The sequence below is a fragment of the Salmo trutta genome, chromosome 40 (assembly GCF_901001165.1).
Source record: "Salmo trutta chromosome 40, fSalTru1.1, whole genome shotgun sequence".
Lineage (NCBI taxonomy): Eukaryota > Metazoa > Chordata > Actinopteri > Salmoniformes > Salmonidae > Salmo > Salmo trutta.
Window position 1 is genome coordinate 2,965,809 of NC_042996.1, and position 22,356 is coordinate 2,988,164.

Genomic DNA, 22,356 nt, shown 5'->3' on the forward strand with positions numbered 1-22,356 from the left:
CTGAGTGGAGCACATCAGATCCTAACTCCTCTCCTTTGGTCTCCTCTGCTCAGACAGAGAGTTGCCATGGCGTTTCGACCGCCTGCCCTTTGTTGGTCATCTCCCTGCCTTTAATCCACCCTCCCTCCTCCCTCGGCTGATTACTTCTGGGGTGTCTAGTCAGTCAGGCCCTGATCCTCGGTAACGACCTGGAAGTGCTCTGACAGGCCCAGTCTATTACAGGGGTCACAGGCCACGGGGTCAGAGCCAATAAGGCGGAGAGGAGGGAGAAAGTCATGACTGCAAAAGCAATAGTCACTCTACTGATCGTCATCACTGCTAGTTCTACAGGGGGACAGGAGCAATGATATAGTCGGGTGAGACAACTGCCCTTTTCCAAATGTTTTCTGAACGGTGTATGGAGGGTATTTTCAGTTCCTCTAATGGGTGTGCTGTAGCTATAGAAATAGAATAGTCCACTTCTTCTGAATGAACATTTTGCTTTTCTTGGACAATGCTGTTTTCTTTTCTATACTATGATATTCTATTGTCTGAATGAAAGCTGTAATCCTACAATAGAAGATTCAAACACTAAAAACATTGTATCTAGGGTTGCAAAATTTCCCCAAATTCCCCAGTTTTCCAGAAATCCTGGTTGGAAGATTCTTGAAATTACGAGGGAATCCCGGAATCCTCCAACCTGGATTTCTGGAAAACCAGGGAATTTTGGGAAAGTTACCGGAATTTTGCAACCCTGATTGTACCTTCTAGGGCCCTGATCAACCCTGATTGTACCTTCTAGGGCCCTGATCAACCCTGACTGCACCGTCTAGGGTCCTGATCAACCCTGACTGCACCGTCTAGGGTCCTGATCAACCCTGACTGTACCTTCTAGGGTCCTGATCAACCCTGACTGCACCGTCTAGGGTCCTGATCAACCCTGACTGTACCGTCTAGGGTCCTGATCAACCCTGACTGTACCGTCTAGGGTCCTGATCAACCCTGACTGCACCGTCTAGGGTCCTGATCAACCCTGACTGTACCGTCTAGGGTCCTGATCAACCCTGACTGTACCGTCTAGGGTCCTGATCAACCCTGACTGTACCGTCTAGGGTCCTGATCAACCCTGACTGTACCGTCTAGGGTCCTGATCAACCCTGACTGTACCGTCTAGGGTCCTGATCAACCCTGACTGTACCGTCTAGGGTCCTGATCAACCCTGATTGTACCGTCTAGGGCCCTGATCAACCCTGACTGTACCGTCTAGGGTCCTGATCAACCCTGATTGTACCGTCTAGGGTCCTGATCAAACCTGATTGTACCGTCTAGGGTCCTGATCAACCCTGATTGTACCGTCTAGGGTCCTGATCAACCCTGATTGTACCGTCTAGGGTCCTGATCAACCCTGATTGTACCGTCTAGGGTCCTGATCAACCCTGATTGTACCGTCTAGGGTCCTGATCAACCCTGATTGTACCGTCTAGGGTCCTGATCAACCCTGATTGTACCGTCTAGGGTCCTGATCAACCCTGATTGTACCGTCTAGGGTCCTGATCAACCCTGATTGTACCGTCTAGGGTCCTGATCAACCCTGATTGTACTGTGTCTACATGAAAGGATGCTGCATCTGAAGATAAATCACTCAATATATTTTCTACCTTTGTAGGGGATTTCAAACTGAACATCCATTTAGGTTTTTACTCTAATTACTGTTTTGAGATCTAAAACCGACCTTGCTCTTTTGCTCACAACATCAAATCAAAATCAAACTTTATTTGCTACATGTGCCGAATACAACAAGTGTAGACTTTACCGTTGAAATGCTTACTTCCAAGCCCTTAACCAACAGTGCAGTTCAAGAAGAAGAAAATATTTACCAAGTAGGCTAAAATAAAAAATGTCAGAATAAAAAGTAACACAACAAGAATAACGAGGCTATATACAGGGGGCACCGGTACCGAGTCAGTGTGCAGGGGTATAGGCTAGTTGAGGTAATATGTACATCTATGTGGGGGCGAAGTGACTCTGCATAGGTAACAAACAAGCAGCGAGTAGCAGCAGTGTACAGGGGGGGGGGGGTGTCAATGTAAATAGATAATTACGAATTGTTCAGCAGTCTAATGGCTTGAGGGTAGAAGCTGTTGAGTAGCCTTTTGGTCCTAGACTTGGCGCTCCGGTACCGCTTGCCGTGCGGTAGCAGAGAAAACAGTCTATAACTTGGATGGCTGGAGTCTGACAATTTTATGGGCTTTCCTTTTTGACACCGCCTATTATATAGGTCCTGGATGGCAGGAAGCTTGGCCCCAGTGATGTACTGGGCCGTTTGCACTACCTTCTGCAGCGCCTTACGGTTAGATGCCGAGCAGTTGCCATACCAGGCGGTGATGCAACCGGTCAGGATGCTCTCGATGGTGCAGCTGTAGAACCTTTTGAGGATCTGGGGGCCCATGCCAAATCTTTTCAGTCTCCTGAGGGGGAAAAGGTTTTGTCGTGCCCTCTTCATGACTGTCTTGGTATGTTTGGACCATGATAGTTCGTTGGTGATGTGGACACCAAGGAACTTGAAACTCTCGACCTGCTCCACTACAGCCCCGTCGATGTTAATGAGGGCCTGTTCGGCCCGACTTTTCCTGTAGTCCATGATCAGCTCCTTTGTCTTGCTCACATTGAGGGAGAGGTTGTTGTCCTGGCACCACACTGCCAGTTCTCTCCTCCCCATAGGCCGTCTCATCATTGTCGGTGATCACTGTTGTGTCGTCAGCAAACTTAACGATGGTGTTGGAGTCGTGTTTGGCCACGCAGTCGTGAGTGAACAAGGAATACAGGAGGGGACTAAGTACACACCCCTGAGGGGCCCCAGTGTTAAGGATCAGCGTGACAGACGTATTGTTGCCTACTCTTACCACCTGGGGACGGCCCATCAGGAAGTCCAGCATCCAGTTGGAGGTGTTTAGTCCCAGAGTCCTTAGCTTAGTGATGAGCTTCATGGGCACTATGGTGTTGAACGCTGAGCTGTAGTCGATGAACAGCATTCTCACATAGGTGTTCCTTTTGTCCAGGTGAGAAAGGGCAGTGTGGAGTGCGATTGAGATTATGTCATCTGTGGATCTGTTGGGGCGGTATGCAAATTGGAGTGGGTCTAGGGTGTCTGGGAGGATGCTGTTGATGTGAGCCATGACCAGCCGCTCAAAGCATTTCATGGCTACCGACGTGAGTGCCACGGGGCGGTAATCATTTAGGCAGGTTACCTCTGCTTCCTTGGGCACAGGGACTATGGTGATCTACTTGAAACACGTAGGTATTAGACTCAGTCAGGGAGAGGTTGAAAATATCAGTGAAAACACTTGACAGTTGGTCCACGCATGCTTTGAGTACACGTCCTGGTAATCCGTCTGGCCCAGCAGCTTTGTGAATGCTAACCTGTTTAAAGGTTTTGTTCACATCGGCTACCGAGAGGGTTATAACAGTCATCCAGAACAGCTGGTGATCTTGTGCATGCTTCAGTGTTGATTGCCTCAAAGCAAGTATAAAATGCATTTAGCTCGTCTGGTAGGCTCGCATTACTGGGCAGCTCGCGTCTGGGTTTCCCTTTGTAGTCCATAATAGTTTCAAGCCCTGCCACATCCGACGAGCGTCAGAGCCAGTGTAGTAGGATTCAATCTTAATCCTGTATTGATGCTTTGCTTGTTTGATGGTTCGTCTGAGGTCATAGCGGGATTTCTTATAAGCGTCCGGATTAGTCTCCCGCTCCTTGAAAGCAGCAGCTCTAGCCTTTAGCTCGATGAGAATGTTGCCTGTAATCCATGGCTTCTGGTTGGGATATGTACGTACAGTCACTGTGGGGATGAAGTTATCGATGCACTTATTGATGAAGCCGATGACTGATGTGGTGTATTCCTCAATGCCATTGGATGAATCCCAAAACATATTCCAGTCTGTGCTAGCAAAACAGTCCTGTAGTGTAGCATCCGCGTCATCTGACCACTTCCGTATTGAGCGAGTCACTGGTACTTCCTGCTTTAGTTTTTGCTTGTAAGCAGGAATAAGGAGGATAGAATTGTGGTCAGATTTGCCAAATAGAGGGTGGGGGAGAGCTTTGTATGCATCTCTGTGTGTGGAGTAAACGTGGTCTAGAATATTTTTTTCTCCTGGTTACACATGTGACATGCTGGTAAAAATTTGGTAAAACTGATTTAAGTTTGCCTGCATTAAAGTCCCTAGCCACTAGGAGCACCGCTTCTAGGTGAGCATTTTATTATTTGCTTATGGCCTTATAGAGTTGGTTGAGTGCGGTCTTAGTGCCAGCTTTGCTTTGTGGTGGTAAATAGACGGCTACGAATAATACAGATAAGAACTCTCCTGGTAGATAGTGTGGTCGACAACTTATCGTAAGGTACTCTACCTCAGGCGAGCAATACCTCGAGACTTCTTTAATATTAGACACCTCTTACCAGAGGTAGCGTCTCTGTTCTGCCGGTGCATGGAAAATCCCGCCAGCTCTATATTGTCTGTTTCTTCGTTCAGCCACGTCTCGGTGAAACATAAGATGTTACAGTTTTTCATGTCCCGTTGGATAATCTTAATAATAGGTCATCCATTTTATTTTCTAACGATTGCACGTTAGCAAGGAGACTGGAAGGCATTGGGAGTTTACTCGCTCGCCTCTGGCTTCTCAGAAGGATCCCCGATCTGCGTCCCCTTTTCCGGCATCTTTTCTTCATGCAAAAGGCGTGGATCTGGGCCTGTTCCAGTGAAAGCAGGATTTCCTTCTCGTCAGACTCGTTAAAGGAAAAGTTTCTTCCAGTCCATGGTGAGTAATTGCTTTTCTGATGTCCAGAAGTTATTTTCGGTCATAAGAGACGTAGCAGCAACATACACAATAAGTAAAAAAATAAATTACACAAAATGCAAAAAGAATATATAAATAGCACAATTGGTTGGGAGAATGTAAAACGTCAGCCATGTTCTTCGGCGCCAACTATTAGTCTATTGGCTGGAGAAATCAACATAGTCCATTTAGAACTGTCAAAGGATGTGCGTGTTCATTCAATAGCTTGGCAGAGGCTTTTAAGCCTGCTAAAACAGAATTCTGCCTCTTCTTCCTCTTCCCTTTGTCTGCGGCCATCAGACATTATTGAAACGGACTAATACACGACTCTGAAAAACATTCTGCCTGACTGATCCAACGGCATAATCAGTCCTACGCATCAACAACCTAAACCAACATGATCGGACACAGCACGTGTGCGATACTGTCAGGTTGTGTGCGTAGACATCTTGTGAAGCCTCTAGTCTCTTTGGTACTTTTACTCTTGTAATATTAGTTTAGGTGCTTTCCTACCTTCAACTCTGGCTCGCAGAGTTGTAATCAAAGTCTGATTTTTAATGAGTTTCTGTTTCCTTCAGTGTTTGGGGGGAAATAAATGTGGTAGTGGGTAAAGGTGCTGTCTGTCTGTCGAATGGCGGCGTTTGGAAACAGAAACAACAAAGAGAGCGTCTGATGACTCCTGAACTCAGAAGGCTGGAGAAGCGAGGGAGGAGGGAGGCGGGCGGTACAGATAGAATCAGTTAAACAAATAAACTAACTCAAAACACAAATCTCCCTCCGGCTCTGTCTGATGAGATCAGGAGGTCTATATGAGAAAAGAGCCGTGAGTGGTGTGTGTGTGTTTTGCAAAGAGACCTTCACAGGATAATTTATTTGATGAAACATTTATGAGGTTGAGCCAGCATTTTGACTGGCTGATTAGCTGCAAAAGTTAACGTGGAAATGGAATGACAGGTGGAGTGAGTTTACCTGTGAGTGAGTGTGCAATATGAATTTATCTAGTGTACCGTCTACATTATGGTAGTACCTGGAAGTCAATCATCTCAAACATGTATTTACCTGGAAGTGGATACTCTAATGGTTAAAGCCTAATCTGGACCATGGGTTTACCTCTAACTGAACACTATGCAGCATAATATAAACATGGAAACATGGTGCACCACACTGTATTATACACTATGAGAGGGAATAGTTTTGATATTGCAAATACACACTGGAGGGGAAAACAAACTACAGTTCATTCCATTCATCCATTTTGCTTGTCTCAAACAGGCTTTGTTGGTACACTAGCAAATCACCAGTCCCTTCTGTACAGCGTACAATCTTCTCCACTACGGATCAGTGTACCCTATAGAAATACAATGAATTATACTTCTACCCTCTCCGTCCTGAGTGAACATGGACATGACTCCACCTGTAGATATGCATGTCCCTTGTAGTATAGATATGTGTGTTCTAGATAGTGATGCGTGTACCTGGTAGTGAGCAAGCATGTTGAGTCTCTTCCAGTCGCTCTCAATCTTGGTAGAGAGGTCTTCATCCATCAGGATCGTACGCTGACCTCTGCCCTGGCGCCACTCTGTGAGGGGGCAAAGGTAAAGACAAGTTAGGGCACTATAGGGAGAAAGAGAGATTTATATCCAGCCTGCACAGAATGACCATTTCCACAAGATGCAGTGATCACTATCACATAGTGAATCCATGTCACGCTCTCTTTTTGTACACTCCTTTGATGTCACACACACAGCCACAAAGTAATCAAATCTGATTTTAAACCTATTTTTACAATATAGCCAGTTTTGACTTTCTAGATGGCCCGTGTTGTGAAAAATCGCAAGATTCATGACAGTGAATGTCAACCTGCGTCACATACACACTGGTTCTACAGGAGCCATGTATGTCTGGACTGTGAGAAGAGAAGGTGAGTGGCTACAGTGAAACAGATCTGGAGTTCCTGGAATCCTTCCTTTGAGGCCAGCATGAGATACCCAGGCTACAAAGTAGTGATACCGAGAAGTAGAACGAGTGACAACGAGTGTTAGTAGCAAGAGAGAACGAGAGGGAGGACAAGAAGAGATAGAGGGAAAAGAAAGGGAGGAAAATTAATCACCCACTCTGCTCTTTGATAGAGAGCGGTTCGGGGGCCTTCGCTGGGCCCTCTCGATCGATGGATGTGATTACCGCTGCTAGCCAAGGTCCCTACTTCCTCTCATCTGTGGCGGGCCCCTGGACCCCACGCTGAGTGCTCTCCACCATCGACCAGCGCTAAGCCCCCTGCTGAACTGTCTCTTATTGTCATTACTGGAAACTAGCTAGGGCAGGAGAAACCACACCACTGCTACCCCATTCAGCTGGACTTTCAGTCTCAGCTAGAGATACCACACCATTGCACCCTCAGGAGATACCCCACCAAAGCATCCTAAAGAGTAATCCAACCACCGCACCCTTCAAGAGAAACCATACCACCGCACCCACTCGAGATACAACACCACACCACCTCCAACAGAGACATACGAAATAGCCCACCACCCACACCACTGTAGAGAAACCCCACCACTGTATTCCCTCACATTATGATGAAAATAAAATATATTGTGGAAAACAAACAAGGAGGTGATATTCTTTTGTTTGCCGCATTTGAGTTTATATAAGAATGTGTCACTGTGTCGGTGTTGTTCCCGCCTGGCGTCGGCCACTGTCATCATCTATTCCAATCACAAATAGACCAACAAAGCAGCAATCACAGGGCGGATGATGAAACACGTCCTAGGAGGGGTGAGGAGAATAACTTTGGCATCAGAAATCTCCAGGAAACACAACGCCTCCTATTGTTTTCTCTCTGTACTGTACATCTTTCCATCAACATGCAAATGACCTGAGTCTCCAGTTGGGCCAGAGTAAACAAACCAAAGGAAGAGGAGAGAGGGAATTGGAAAAAAGGAGAGGAAAGAAAGGATGAAGTTGGAGAAAACCAGAGTAAGATGAGATTGCCCCTATATCCCAATCCTCCCAGGTCTCTCTGTGTGGAGCCCAGTGTTGTAGATGATGGCTTTGGGGAGTGGAGGGATTCTAGAACATCGGAGCTCCTACAGTGAAGGTGAAGGTTATTGAGGTAGTTGATATACTGCAGAGGGGGAAGCAGTGAAGGGTATTGAGGTAGTGTTGATATACTGCTGAGGGGAAAGCAGTGAAGGTTATTGAGGTAGTCTTGTTATACTGCAGAGGGGGAAGCAGGGAAGGTTATTGAGGTAGTGTTGTCATACTGCAGAGGGGGAAGCAGTGAAGGTCATTGAGGTAGTGTTGATCTACTGCAGGGAGGGAAGCAGTGAAGGTTATTGAGGTAGTGTTGTCATACTGCAGAGGGGGAAGCAGTGAAGGTTATTGAGGTAGTGTTGTCAAACTGCAGAGAGGGAAGCAGTGAAGGTTATTGAGGTAGTGTTGATATACTGCAGAGGGGGAAGCAGTGAAGGTTATTGCGGTAGTGTTGATATACTGCAGAGGGGGAAGCAGTGAAGGTTATTGAGGTAGTGTTGTCATACTGCAGAGGGGGAAGCAGTGAAGGTTATTGAGGTAGTGTTGTCATACTGCAGAGGGGGAAGCAGTGAAGGTTATTGAGGTAGTGTTGTCATACTGCAGAGGGGGAAGCAGTGAAGGTTATTGAGGTAGTGTTGATATACTGCAGAGGGGGAAGCAGTGAAGGTTATTGAGGTAGTGTTGTTATACTGCAGAGGGGGAAGCAGTGAAGGTTATTGAGGTAGTGTTGATATACTGCAGAGGGGGAAGCAGTGAAGGTTATTGAGGTAGTGTTGTCATACTGCAGATGGGGAAGCAGTGAAGGTTATTGAGGTAGTGTTGATATACTGCAGAGGGGGAAGCAGTGAAGGTTATTGAGGTAGTGTTGTTATACTGCAGAGGGGGAAGCAGTGAAGGTTATTGAGGTAGTGTTGTCATACTGCAGAGGGGGAAGCAGTGAAGGTTATTGAGGTAGTGTTGATATACTGCAGAGGGGGAAGCAGTGAAGGTTATTGAGGTAGTGTTGTCATACTGCAGAGGGGGAAGCAGTGAAGGTTATTGAGGTAGTGTTGTTATACTGCAGAGGGGGAAGCAGTGAAGGTTATTGAGGTAGTGTTGTCATACTGCAGAGGGGGAAGCAGTGAAGGTTATTGAGGTAGTGTTGATATACTGCAGAGGGGGAAGCAGTGAAGGTTATTGAGGTAGTGTTGTTATACTGCAGGGAGGGAAGCAGTGAAGGTTATTGAGGTAGTGTTGTCATACTGCAGAGGGGGAAGCAGTGAAAATTATTGAGGTAGTGTTGTCATACTGCAGAGAGGGAAGCAGCACACACATGCATACTCACATACATACACACACACACACACACACACACACACACAATTCACTCCCCCCACCCTCACACACGTACCTATACCTCCCCACACACATCCCCCCCCCCCCACACACACACACGAAGCAGGTCTTGCTTGGATTGGTTCTCCCGCCCTGTCCCCTCCTATCGTGCCTCCCTCAGGGGGACCCGGCATGGGGAATTAAAAACAATACCTGGGACAAAAAAACTCTTGTCAAATTTGTTTTCAGGAGAGCCTGCAAGATGGAAACTGAGGATTGTCAATATGGGGGAGGAGGTTGGGGGGGGGAGTTTGTCCGGACTCGGGAGGCCCGTTGATCTGTTAGTGGAATCATGCAGAGATGCTTCCTCTCCCCCTGAGTGGACCGTTCCATTCTGTGTAATATCCTTCTACCTATTGTCTTTTATACGATACATAAATTACAGCGCTTTCCACCTAAACGACTTCTTGTAGTCCCAATGCCCCCCCCCCCCAGACGCAGTGACAACACGCAGTGAGAAGTTCCCCCTCAGACTAAATGTCCAATTCTCTATAATAATAATAAACAATAAGACAACACACTGCCCGGTGGGCGCCATGAAACAATTTCACAACGGAGCGCTCGCCAAAAACCTAAACCAATCTCTTCACTTATCAGAGAGACATTCCCCCATCACAGCTCCATATGCCATTATAAATATACTATTACTAAGAAAACACACACACACACACACACACACACACACACACACACACAATCCTGATATGTGAATCCATAAAAAGGCTCGCCACTCACCGTCTACCTAGAAAGACCTGCCGAAATTGATGGAATACAATCAGGAAATAAAACATACACACACTTAGGCGTGATAGGCTGTGCAGCCGGGAAATGTAGCGCCAGGATGTTGTATTGTGGGACTGAGAGACTTATGTCTTCGTATAGAAGAATGGGGTGTCACCTGTGCTCCCTCTCCAGCCTCTAGGTCACCAGGCTGCTCGTTACGGCACACACCTGTCACCATCGTTACGGCGCACACCTGTCACCATCGTTACGTACACCTGCGCATCATCAGACTCACCTGGACTCCATCACTTCCCTGATTACCTGCCCTATATATATATATATATATATATATATATATATATATATATATACACTGCTCATATATAAATTTCAAAGAAATTCATATATGTTACAAAATCCAATATGAAAATTTGTTTTACGGATTTGTAAGGGCTTAAGATCCAGGACAGTATCTTTAAGCTCATATACAGTGCCTTCAGAAAGTACACTGCTCAAAAAAATAAAGGGAACACTTAAACAACACATCCTAGATCTGAATGAAAGAAATAATCTTATTAAATACTTTTTTCTATACATAGTTGAATGTGCTGACAACAAAATCACACAAAAATAATCAATGGAAATCCAATTTATCAACCCATGGAGGTCTGGATTTGGAGTCACACTCAAAATTAAAGTGGAAAACCACACTACAGGCTGATCCAACTTTGATGTAATGTCCTTAAAACAAGTCAAAATGAGGCTCAGTAGTGTGTGTGGCCTCCACGTGCCTGTATGACCTCCCTACAACGCCTGGGCATGCTCCTGATGAGGTGGCGGATGGTCTCCTGAGGGATCGCCTCCCAGACCTGGACTAAAGCATCCGCCAACTTCTGGACAGTCTGTGGTGCAATGTGGCATTGGTGGATGGAGCGAGACATGATGTCCCAGATGTGCTCAATTGGATTCAGGTCTGGGGAACGGGCGGGCCAGTCCATAGCATCAATGCCTTCCTCTTGCAGGAACTGCTGACACACTCCAGCCACATGAGGTCTAGCATTGTCTTGCATTAGGAGGAACCCAGGGCCAACCGCACCAGCATATGGTCTCACAAGGGGTCTGAGGATCTCATCTCGGTACCTAATGGCAGTCAGGCTACCTCTGGCGAGCACATGGAGGGCTGTGCGGCCCCCCAAAGAAATGCCACCCCACACCATGACTGACCCACCGCCAAACCGGTCATGCTGGAGGATGTTGCAGGCAGCAGAACGTTCTCCACGGCGTCTCCAGACTCTGTCACGTCTGTCATGTGCTCAGTGTGAACCTGCTTTCATCTGTGAAGAGCACAGGGCGCCAGTGGCGAATTTGCCAATCTTGGTGTTCTCTGTCAAATGCCAAACGTCCTGCACGGTGTTGGGCTGTAAGCACAACCCCCACCTGTGGACGTCGGACCCTCATACCACCCTCATGGAGTCTGTTTCTGACCGTTTGAGCAGACACATGCACATTTGTGGCCTGCTGGAGGTCATTTTGCAGGGCTCTGGCAGTGCTTCTCCTGCTCCTCCTTGCACAAAGGCGGAGGTAGCGGTCCTGCTGCTGGGTTGTTGCCCTCCTACGGCCTCCTCCACATCTCCTGATGTACTGGCCTGTCTACTGGTAGCGCCTCCATGCTCTGGACACTACGCTGACAGACACAGCAAACCTTCTTGCCACAGCTCGCATTGATGTGCCATCCTGGATGGGCTGCACTACCTGAGCCACTTGTGTGGGTTGTAGACTCCGTCTCATGCTACCACTAGAGTGAAAGCACCGCCAGCATTCAAAAATGACCAAAACATCAGCCAGGAAGCATAGGAACTGAGAAGTGGTCTGTGGTCCCCACCTGCAGAACCACTCCTTTATTGGGGGTGTCTTGCTAATTGCCTATAATTTCCACCTGTTGTCTATTCCATTTGCACAACAGCATGTGACATTTATTGTCAATCAGTGTTGCTTCCTAAGTGGACAGTTTGATTTCACAGAAGTGTGATTGACTTGGAGTTACATTGTGTTGTTTAAGTGTGCCCTTTATTTTTTTGAGCAGTATATATATATATATATATATGTCACTCCCTTTGGTTCCTTCCCCAGGCGTCATTGTTTCTGTTTCCTGTCTGTGCATTGTGTTTTCTTGTTTTGTACTATGTTAGGTTTATTTATTAAAACACTCACTCCCTGAACTTGCTTCCTGACTCTCAGCGTACTCGTTACAGGGATGTACAGGGGGAGCAGATCAGCTCACCACTCCTCACTACTACAAACACAGACAATTAGTCATTTATAACACCATTAGGAAATAACCTTGGTGAAGAAAATGACAACCCAGTCTACTGAGAACAGGAAGTAAGAAAGAAAGAGAGAAGAAGAAGAGAAAGCTGGAGTGAAAGAAAAGAAGGCCGATCTCTTCAGTTTCACAGAAAAAAAATATAAGATTGAGGAGGTTTGGGGATCTGAGAGCCTCTCCATTGATTACTTGATCAATCATGTGAGTCAGACTGTGGTCAACAGGGCTGGATCGATGGGGAGTCGGGGAGGGAAGAGAACAATCACACAGCACCAGTCATAGGAGACAGAGAGAGGTCTGCTGGACTCAACTCTCCTGAGATCTAGGGAGGGAGGCTGGTCTTTTGTCTCATAGGAGACAGAGAGAGGTCTGCTGGACTCAACTCTCCTGAGATCTAGGGAGGGAGGCTGGTCTTTTGTCTCATAGGAGACAGAGAGAGGTCTGCTGGACTCAACTCTCCTGAGATCTAGGGAGGGAGGCTGGTATTTTGTCTCATAGGAGACAGAGAGAGGTCTGCTGGACTCAACTCTCCTGAGATCTATGGAGGGAGGCTGGTATTTTGTCTCATAGGAGACAGAGAGAGGTCTGCTGGACTCCTCTCCTGAGATCTAGGGAGGGAGGCTGGTATTTTGTCTCATAGGAGACAGCGAGAGGTCTGCTGGACTCAACTCTCCTGAGATCTATGGAGGGAGGCTGGTCTTTTGTTTCATAGGAGACAGAGAGAGGTCTGCTGGACTCAACTCTCCTGAGATCTATGGAGGGAGGCTGGTCTTTTGTTTCATAGGAGACAGAGAAAGGTCTGCTGGACTCAACTCTCCTGAGATCTATGGAGGGAGGCTGGTCTTTTGTCTCATAGGAGACAGAGAGAGGTCTGCTGGACTCAACTCTCCTGAGATCTATGGGAGGGAGGCTGGTGTTTAGTCTCTCTGAACACTGCTGTAATTTGAAGAAGAAGTCTTGAGAATCAATGGGTGTAGATCACAGGTGTCAAACTCATTCCACGGAGGGTCGAGTGGCTGCGAGTTTCTCGCTCCTCCTTTGTACCGGACTGATGAATTAAGGTCACTAATTAGTAAGGAACTCCCCTCACCTGGTTGTCTAGGTCTTAATTGAAAGGAGAAATCAAAAACCAGCAGACACTAAGCCCTCTGTGGAATGAGTTTAACATCCCTGGTGTAGAGGAACATGAGAACTCTCAAAATGGCCTCCACATGTTCAATAACTGAAGACTAATCAACACAGATTTGTCCACATGATGGAAAAATAACTCAATGTTCGTCAATTAAAAGCAGAAAATACAATATATATTTGCAATAATAATTCCAGGTGTTAACCTTTTCAACTCCAGGGAACATTTTCTCCATTTGTACACGTATATGGTTGCTGTAGAAAAAGGGGCTCACTGACTGATCAGACTTGTATTCACCCGGCACAAAACGGTCCCGAACGGATTTCCAATAAGAAATGTTTTCGTTTTCCATTGCATAACATTTTGCTACAGAGTGCCCTAATGAACGGGGATCTTACCTAGGTCCATGTCAGAGGCCTTCTGTCGGTGGGAGTGGGGAACGTTCTTGTATATGGCGTCCAGGATCTTTTCCTTCACCTGGCTGATGGAGTCACAGTTCAACACCTTCACCTGGATCTCAGGGCTCTTCTCATTGTCCGGGTGGATGCAGTTCACCACCTGTAGGGACCAGGGACAAGACTTGGAGTTATACGCCTGCTATTACAATAGGAATACAGTTCACCACCTGTAGGGAACAGGGACAAGACTTGGAGTTATACGCCTGCTATTACAATAGGAATACAGTTCACCACCTGTAGGGAACAGGGACAAGACTTGGAGTTATACGCCTGCTATTACAATAGGAATACAGTTCACCACCTGTAGGGAACAGGGACAAGACTTGGAGTTATACGCCTGCTATTACAATAGGAATACAGTTCACCACCTGTAGGGACCAGGGACAAGACTTGGAGTTATACGCCTGCTATTACAATAGGAATCCAGTTCACCACCTGTAGGGACCAGGGACAAGACTTGGAGTTATACGCCTGCTATTACAATAGGAATACAGTTCACCACCTGTAGGGACCAGGGACAGGTATTTTTCTATAGAATAGAGAACCATATCAGGAGTTGATGAGGGATTCAGGTATGCTGTGTCTCAGTTGATAATTATATTGGAGATGGAGACACATTCTGTGGGATGACGATAATTAAACTATGGCGTGGTCATTGGATATCAGGTTTGAAAGAGGCCATTCTGTATCTGTCAAGTCTGGTGAAAGTCTTTCCTGTAATAGAAATGGGTATTCAGAGAAACTGGCCTCCCGGGGGGGGCCAGTCTGACACGGCATGGCTACCTTGAGTCGATGAGTGGTTAACAAGCTAATTATTATCGCATGGTTATTATCATTCACAGTGAATACATCAGCCATCAACATCAGCATCATCATCATCGCCATTGAGGCTCTCGCCAGATGTAATTACATGGTCCAAGGGAAAGAAGGAGGCTATTTACATAAGAAAGAGGAAATAAAATACTTTATGGTCCCATGCTGTTCCCAGTACAATTCTATACCTCTATCGTTGGGCAGATAATTACATGTTGTAAAAGGGCCATTCCATCATCAATCCTTCTAGATTGATTGAGACAGAGATACTGTTTCTCACTGCCAACTGAAATAACTCTATTGCTCTCCAAGCAATCTGAGCCACACTGTGTGCTTCCTGGGAATGGTTTGATTTGTCTTACAGAGACATTCAGGGGAGCTAGTAACAAACTGCCTGGCTGGGTGTCTTGTCTTCCCTCAGTCAGCTCAGGTCACAGTGGTGGAGGAGAGGAATGAAGGTGATCAGAGAGTAGAACAGAAAGAGAGACCAGGGAAACAACCGGTCTTCCTGGCCTCCTCCCCCTCATCCTCGCCTCCTCCCCCTCATCCTCGCCTCCTCCCCCTCATCCTCGCCTCCTCCCCCTCATCCTCGCCTCCTCCCCCTCTTCCCTGCCTCCTCCCCCTCTTCCCTGCCTCTTCCCTCATCTTCCTTGCCTCTTCCCTCATCTTCCTCGCCTCTTCCCTCTGTCAGCTCCGGTCTCTAAACGAAAGTAAGGTCAGTGAGCCCTCTTCCAGTCAGGCGTGAAAGGAGGCGGGTGGCTGGGTGTTACCCTTGTCCCCCTGGGGGGCGTTGACCCTTACCAGCATCTTGTAGTCGATTTGCTGTCTGATGAGCTTATCCTCGCTGAGTGAGTAGCGCGCCTCACCAGTGATGGAGTCTATAGGCCCCTTCTCCATCTGCTGCTTGATGGCACAGAAGAGGGAGAAGAGGGGCTCGCCTGCACACTCCTGTGTAGAGAGAGACAGACAGATAAACAGAGAGACAGACAGACAGATAAACAGAGAGACAGACAGATAAACAGAGAGACAGACAGACAGAGACAGACAGACAGACAGAAACAGAGACAGAGAGAGGTTGGTGTCAAAAATATAACCTTAACCCTAAATTTAACCATAGCTCCTAACCCTAAAACGAACCCCATTTCCTAACCCTAAACCTAATTGTAATGCCATTTCCTAACCCTAAACCTAATTGCAATGCCATTTCCTAACCCTAAACCTAATTGTAATGCCATTTCCTAACCCTAAACCTAATTGCAATGCCATTTCCTAACCCTAAACCTAATTGCAATGCCATTTCCTAACCCTAAACCTAATTGTAATGCCATTTCCTAACCCTAAACCTAATTGCAATGCCATTTCCTAACCCTAAACCTAATTGCAATGCCATTTCCTAACCCTAAACCTAATTGCAATGCCATTTCCTAACCCTAAACCTAATTGCAATGCCATTTCCTAACCCTAAACCTAATTGTAATGCCATTTCCTAACCCTAATTGTAATGCCAACACTAATTCTAACCTTAACCCCTAACCCCCTAGAAACAGCATTTGACCCTGTGGGGACTAACAAAATGTCCCCAGTTGGTTACATTTGAGTTTTTTTACTATTCTTGTGGGGACACGTCCACACACACACACACACACACACACACACACACACACACACACACACACACACACACACACACACACACCCACACACCCACACACACACGGACAAACGCACACGGACAGACACACACACACAGACACTTTACCATATTACACACTCACAGACATGAAGCTAAAGGAGCTGAATGGGAGAACAAAGCAGAATGTATCAGAGTAAAGTATAGACATTGACCTTTAGGAACTTGTATAGCAGGAAGGTGAACCAGTTAGTCAGCATTTTCTCTGCCACAGACTCCGTCCTGAAATCAACAGAGACATTCCATCAACATACCATCCCTCACAACCATCAGAAATACTCAATATGATCATCAAATATTCCCCACAAAACCAGGACTGTCGTAATGAATAGGGGTTTTTGTTACACAAACATTATTGCAAAAACATTTTTGGCTCTCACTTCTAAAGGCCCCCAATCTTCCTGCCTATGCCTTTTATATTCAGGCACGCCAAGGGCACCTAAGCTACGCTGGGGTCTCAATAGAAGAGAAAGCAATTAAAACCTTTATTTGATCCCATTGGGATTGATGTCATTAGAAGGGCCTGTAATAATACTGGCCTCATTATTAACCTCTCCCTCCTTAGCCCATTCACACCCACTGTCTGGGACAATAGAAAGTGAATGCACACATCCGTCGCCCTTCTCTCTTTCTCTCTCTGTTATGTTCGGTCTCTCGTGCCAGTGGGCGCTCCGCTGGCGTGACTAATCGGGGCACCGTTCACCGGGATACCACAGGCAGCCATACCGTGTGAATGGATAATATTCATGCGCACAATAACAAACAGCGGGGTCTGAAAGGCGAGAGGCGGGGATCGGATATCCTTTGACATGTCTCTGGCTCCTGTGTGGTGGGTAATCTGCCAAGACCCCCCCCCCCCCCCCCCCCCCCCACCACCACCACCACCACCACCACCTCAATGAGGCATGGCCACAGGCATCAATATTTCAGGATTAGGCCATTGTGTGTGTGGACGCCCCCTTGCCCCTTCTGTCATCCGGCTGCCACCTGCAGCCTCCCCCTGGCCCCTCCTCTCAGAGCCCCCCTGGCCCCTCCACTCAGAGCCCCCCTGGCCCCTCCTCTCAGAGCCCCCCTGGCCCCTCCTCTCAGAGCCCTCCTGGCCCCTCCTCTCAGAGCCCCCCTGGCCCCTCCACTCAGAGCCCCCCTGGCCCCTCCACTCAGAGCCCCCCTGGCCCCTCCACTCAGAGCCCCCCTGGCCCCTCCACTCAGAGCCCCCCTGGCCCCTCCACTCAGAGCCCTCCTGGCCCCTCTTAGGAGGACCATCGCATTGAGAGACGGAGGCTTGTGCCCGCTGTGCCAATAGGCCGGGCCTGGCACCCCCTGCCAACCAGAATTGGCACAACACCTGGATGGGATTAACTTCCTGCTCTGCTTGTGCCCGCACTTTTATGTCGGCCGAGAGAGTCCTCGGCTCCAAGGGTCAGGGAGGTCATGTTTCATCTTTCCTTTCATGTGTCCCTCACTTTTTTCCTCCACTCCACTCCCTCATTCTCTCTCCCTCCTCTCCCCTCAGACCCGGTCCCCTTATTTGTAATCATTCACACTTCCAAATGGTCTCCATGTAGACAAATTCAGCACATCAATCAAAGGGATGAAAAGAGTATAAAAGGGAGAGGTGGAGATGGAGGGAGGGGTCTCCGTAAAAGACAAGAATAACAGAATGACTTGGAGATGGAGGGAGGAGTCTCCGTAAAATGGAAGAATGACAGAATGACTTGGAGATGGAGGGACGAGTCTCAGTAAAATGGAAGAATAACAGAATGACTTGGAGATGGAGGGAGGGGTCTCAGTAAAATGGAAGAATAACAGAATGACTTGGAGATGGAGGGAGGAGTCTCAGTAAAATGGAAGAATAACAGAATGACTTGGAGATGGAGGGAGGGGTCTTAGTAAAATGGAAGAATAACAGAATGACTTGGAGATGGAGGGAGGAGTCTCAGTAAAATGGAAGAATAACAGAATGACTTGGAGATGGAGGGAGGAGTCTCAGTAAAATGAAGAATAACAGAATGACTTGGAGATGGAGGGAGGAGTCTCAGTAAAATGAAGAATAACAGAATGACTTGGAGATGGAGGGAGGAGTCTCAGTAAAATGGAAGAATGACAGAATGACTTGGAGATGGAGGGAGGAGTCTCAGTAAAATGGAAGAATAACAGAATGACTTGGAGATGGAGGGAGGGGTCTCAGTAAAATGGAAGAATAACAGAATGACTTGGATATAGAAGGAGGTGTCTCAGTAAAATGGAAGAATAACAGAATGACTTGGATATAGAAGGAGGTGTCTCAGTAAAATGGAAGAATAACAGAATGACTTGGAGATGGAGGGAGGAGTCTCAGTAAAATGGAAGAATGACAGAATGACTTGGAGATGGAGGGAGGAGTCTCAGTAAAATGGAAGAATAACAGAATGACTTGGAGATGGAGGGAGGTGTCTCAGTAAAATGGAAGAATAACAGAATGACTTGGAGATGGAGGGAGGAGTCTCAGTAAAATGGAAGAATAACAGAATGACTTGGAGATGGAGGGAGGAGTCTCAGTAAAATGGAAGAATAACAGAATGACTTGGAGATGGAGGGAGGGGTCTCAGTAAAATGGAAGAATAACAGAATGACTTGGATATAGAAGGAGGTGTCTCAGTAAAATGGAAGAATAACAGAATGACTTGGATATAGAAGGAGGGGTCTCAGTAAAATGGAAGAATAACAGAATGACTTGGAGATGGAGGGAGGAGTCTCAGTAAAATGGAAGAATGACAGAATGACTTGGAGATGGAGGGAGGAGTCTCAGTAAAATGGAAGAATAACAGAATAACTTGGAGATGGAGGGAGGAGTCTCAGTAAAATGGACGAATAACAGAATGACTTGGATATAGAAGGAGGGGTCTCAGTAAAATGGAAGAATAACAGAATGACTTGGATATAGAAGGAGGGGTCTCAGTAAAATGGACGAATAACAGAATGACTTGGATATAGAAGGAGGTGTCTCAGTAAAATGGAAGAATAACAGAATGACTTGGATATAGAAGGAGGTGTCTCAGTAAAATGGAAGAATAACAGAATGACTTGGATATAGAAGGAGGGGTCTCAGTAAAATGGAAGAATAACAGAATGACTTGGCTGAGTCTTTATCTCCTCTTTCAGCTCCCGCGTTTCCTCCTCTTTTTGTTATTTTATGTGTGTGTGTGTGTGTGTGTTCTAAAATAATGTGTTCAGAAAGGTGTGTGTAACTGTGTGTAATTTTTGGCAGTGCGAGCCAGGTCCTTCAGTAATGATCTGTTTTGGCACGGCCCCACAGGTAGTCCTCATGGCCGTCCTCTATCCAAGCCCTGCCTATAGGGAAGATGGGATGAGGGGCTGCTGCACTGGGCCGTTACACCACAGCTGGCACCTAACATGTCCACAACGGTCCAACAACCTCCTCTTGACTGCCACATCTCTAGAACGTATCAGTAACGTTACCGATAAGTTCATATGTCTGTAATGGCTGTGTGCCTGCTTGGCACCCAGTCAGAGGGGCAGTGGGCATAAAAATGTATCTGAAACTGAGTCAACTTGTTGGTACTTATTTCCCCCTGATTACAGAGCAGTCGTTTAGCCTCTGCACATGAGATGGGAACCAAAGAATTCCTGGATTGCAGATGCGGTGGGACGCATGAGTATGTCGTGCAGAGCCACGCTCTATAAAACGGAGGCTTAACGCTCAATGTATCTTCACAGCTCTCACACTCATTCCACAGACATTTCTTTACAGGCATCTGGCATCACACTGATCATAAATGCATGATAATCTAAACCATGGGTGCTGAAACAACAGATGTGGCTTACAAACTAAGTTTTGACACCAGAGATCATTAATGAGGGTTCTGTATATCATATCGTCCTAGGACGTTATTGATTGTGATAGATAAGCTCTTAATATCAATAAGATGTTAAAGGACAGGATTCTCAGTGACATTTTTCACTCTACCCTCCTCTGGGGCAAGTGGGGCAAGTACCCCCCCCCCCCCCTATTCCCACGTTGGTATTCTCCGGCGGCCAGGAGTGCCAACGAGCCTCTGGGAGAGAACATGTGATGGCCTGGGGGGGTCACAAGGCTTTTCTCTGTTAACCAAACACGCAGCTGCGTTGGAGCTCTACTGCTAGCCACGCCCCCTTCCTCCAATCCCACAGCATGAAGTCAAAAATGATTTCAATTTCCCACTCGGGCTCCTGGGGAGAAGATTGGCTGTCTGACGCAGAGCACAGGCTGTGTACCCAATGGCACCCTATGTCCTATATAGTGCACTACTTTTGACCTCATCCCTGATCAAAAGTAGTGCACTACATAGGGAATAGGGTCCAATTTGGGACGTAGAAGCAGTCTCAGTGCTTAGGCTGATGTCTTCTTACTAGCACTACTGAGATAATCCTCACAGTATAATCAGAGGACCTCTAGCTCCTACTGATTATTATCCCCTGTGTGTGTGTGTGTGTGTGTGTGTGTGTGTGTGTGTGTGTGTGTGTGTGTGTGTGTGTGTGTGTGGGTGGGTGCATCAGGAGGGGCAGATGGAAGGTTGCTGGTAAAAGGAAATAATAAAAGCCCCGATTTTTTTAAATGATATATTATATGATAGATGGATGAAAGAAGTCTGAGCCGAGGAAAGGGTTTAGCAGCTATTTCACTATGCATGAAGAGAGGATGAGAGGGTGTAAGCGAGGGGTGAGGGGGGTGGAGGAAGGAGAGGGGGCTGACGGAGGAGGGCGCAGAAATGCGACAGATGGTTGTGGAAGTCTCTCGTTAGTTAGTTTGCCTGGTGGTGTGCTTCAGCTGAGGTTGAGATGGGCAGATGGGGATGTAGAGAAATGCGGGAGAGGAGAGTGGAGGAGAGGAGTGGAGAGTGGAGGAGTGGAGAGTGGAGGAGAGTGGAGGAGTGGAGAGTGGAGGAGAGTGGAGGAGAGGAGAGTAGAGGAGAGGAGTGGAGAGTGGAGGAGTGGAGAGTGGAGGAGTGGAGAGTGGAGGAGAGTGGAGGAGTGGAGAGTGGAGGAGAGTGGAGGAGAGGAGAGTGGAGGAGAGGAGAGTGGAGGGGAGGGTTGGAGAGTGGAGGAGAGGAGTGGAGAGTGGAGGAGAGGGGTGGAGAGTGGAGGAGAGGAGAGTGGTGGAGAGTGGAGGAGAGGAGAGTGGTGGAGAGTGGAGGAGAGTGGAGGTTGTCTTGGAAATGGTGATGGGAAGCTGGTCTGGACAGAGTGCTAAAGATGCCCTGCTTATGCACTTTAAGCAGTGATTTAGTAATCAAGTAAAAGGCAGGGAGGGGGGAAAGACAGAGAAAGGAGAGAGAAAGAGAGACGGCCTGCGCAGAGGCGGGGGGGAGAGAGAGGGCAGGAGATAGATGGATAGAGCAAGAGAGGTAGAGAGAGAGAGATGGAGAGAGATAATGAGAGAGAGGGAGATTGGGAGGACACAGAGGGAGGAGAAAGGGAGAGATAGATTGAGGGACGGGGGAGGTGTTACTCCGAGCCCAGATTTAGCCTTCCCATCACAGCTGAGTGAGTCCGGGTGTCTCCTCTATTTTGGGCGGGTATCCAGAGCGAAGCAGCAAGTCTGTGACTGTGTGTTAGGGCTAACAGCTAAAGGTTAGCCTTCAGACTGAGGGTGGCCACGTGTGATAGCACAAGCGGCTAACAGTTAGCCTCCACACTGAGGGTGACTGTGTGTGTTAACAGTTAGCCTCCACACTGAGGGTGACTGTGTGTGTTAGCACTAGCAGCTAACAGTTAGCCTCTACACTGAGGGTGACTGTGTGTGTTAGCGCTAGCAGCTAACAGTTAGCCTCCACACTGAGGTTTACTGTGTGTGTTAGCGCTAGCGGAAATACAGTTAGAGGGGATTGGGCAGGGTATATGCAAATTAAATACTGTAGTATTCTACTGTAGTAGAAAAGGGTAGTGTTTTTGCGGACATTACTCAAGTATTTACTACAGTGTTTATTTTCAGATAAAACTGTCATATTTATTATAGTATTCTACAGT

The 22,356-nt window shown here is 47.2% G+C and overlaps 1 protein-coding gene across 3 annotated transcripts in view; it reads right to left on the minus strand.

Annotated features, from left to right (window-relative positions):
* Positions 1-22,356, minus strand: part of plxna4 (plexin A4) — a 496,524-nt gene that overhangs the window by 42,445 nt on the left and 431,723 nt on the right. For all 3 annotated transcript variants that reach the window (XM_029741951.1, XM_029741949.1, XM_029741950.1), the window contains exons 23-26: positions 16,506-16,572; positions 15,462-15,608; positions 13,788-13,947; positions 6,283-6,386 (exon numbers count right to left, since the gene is read on the minus strand). In XM_029741951.1, the coding sequence (XP_029597811.1) occupies positions 6,283-6,386; positions 13,788-13,947; positions 15,462-15,608; positions 16,506-16,572 (478 nt within the window). The remainder of the gene's footprint in view (positions 1-6,282; positions 6,387-13,787; positions 13,948-15,461; positions 15,609-16,505; positions 16,573-22,356) is intronic.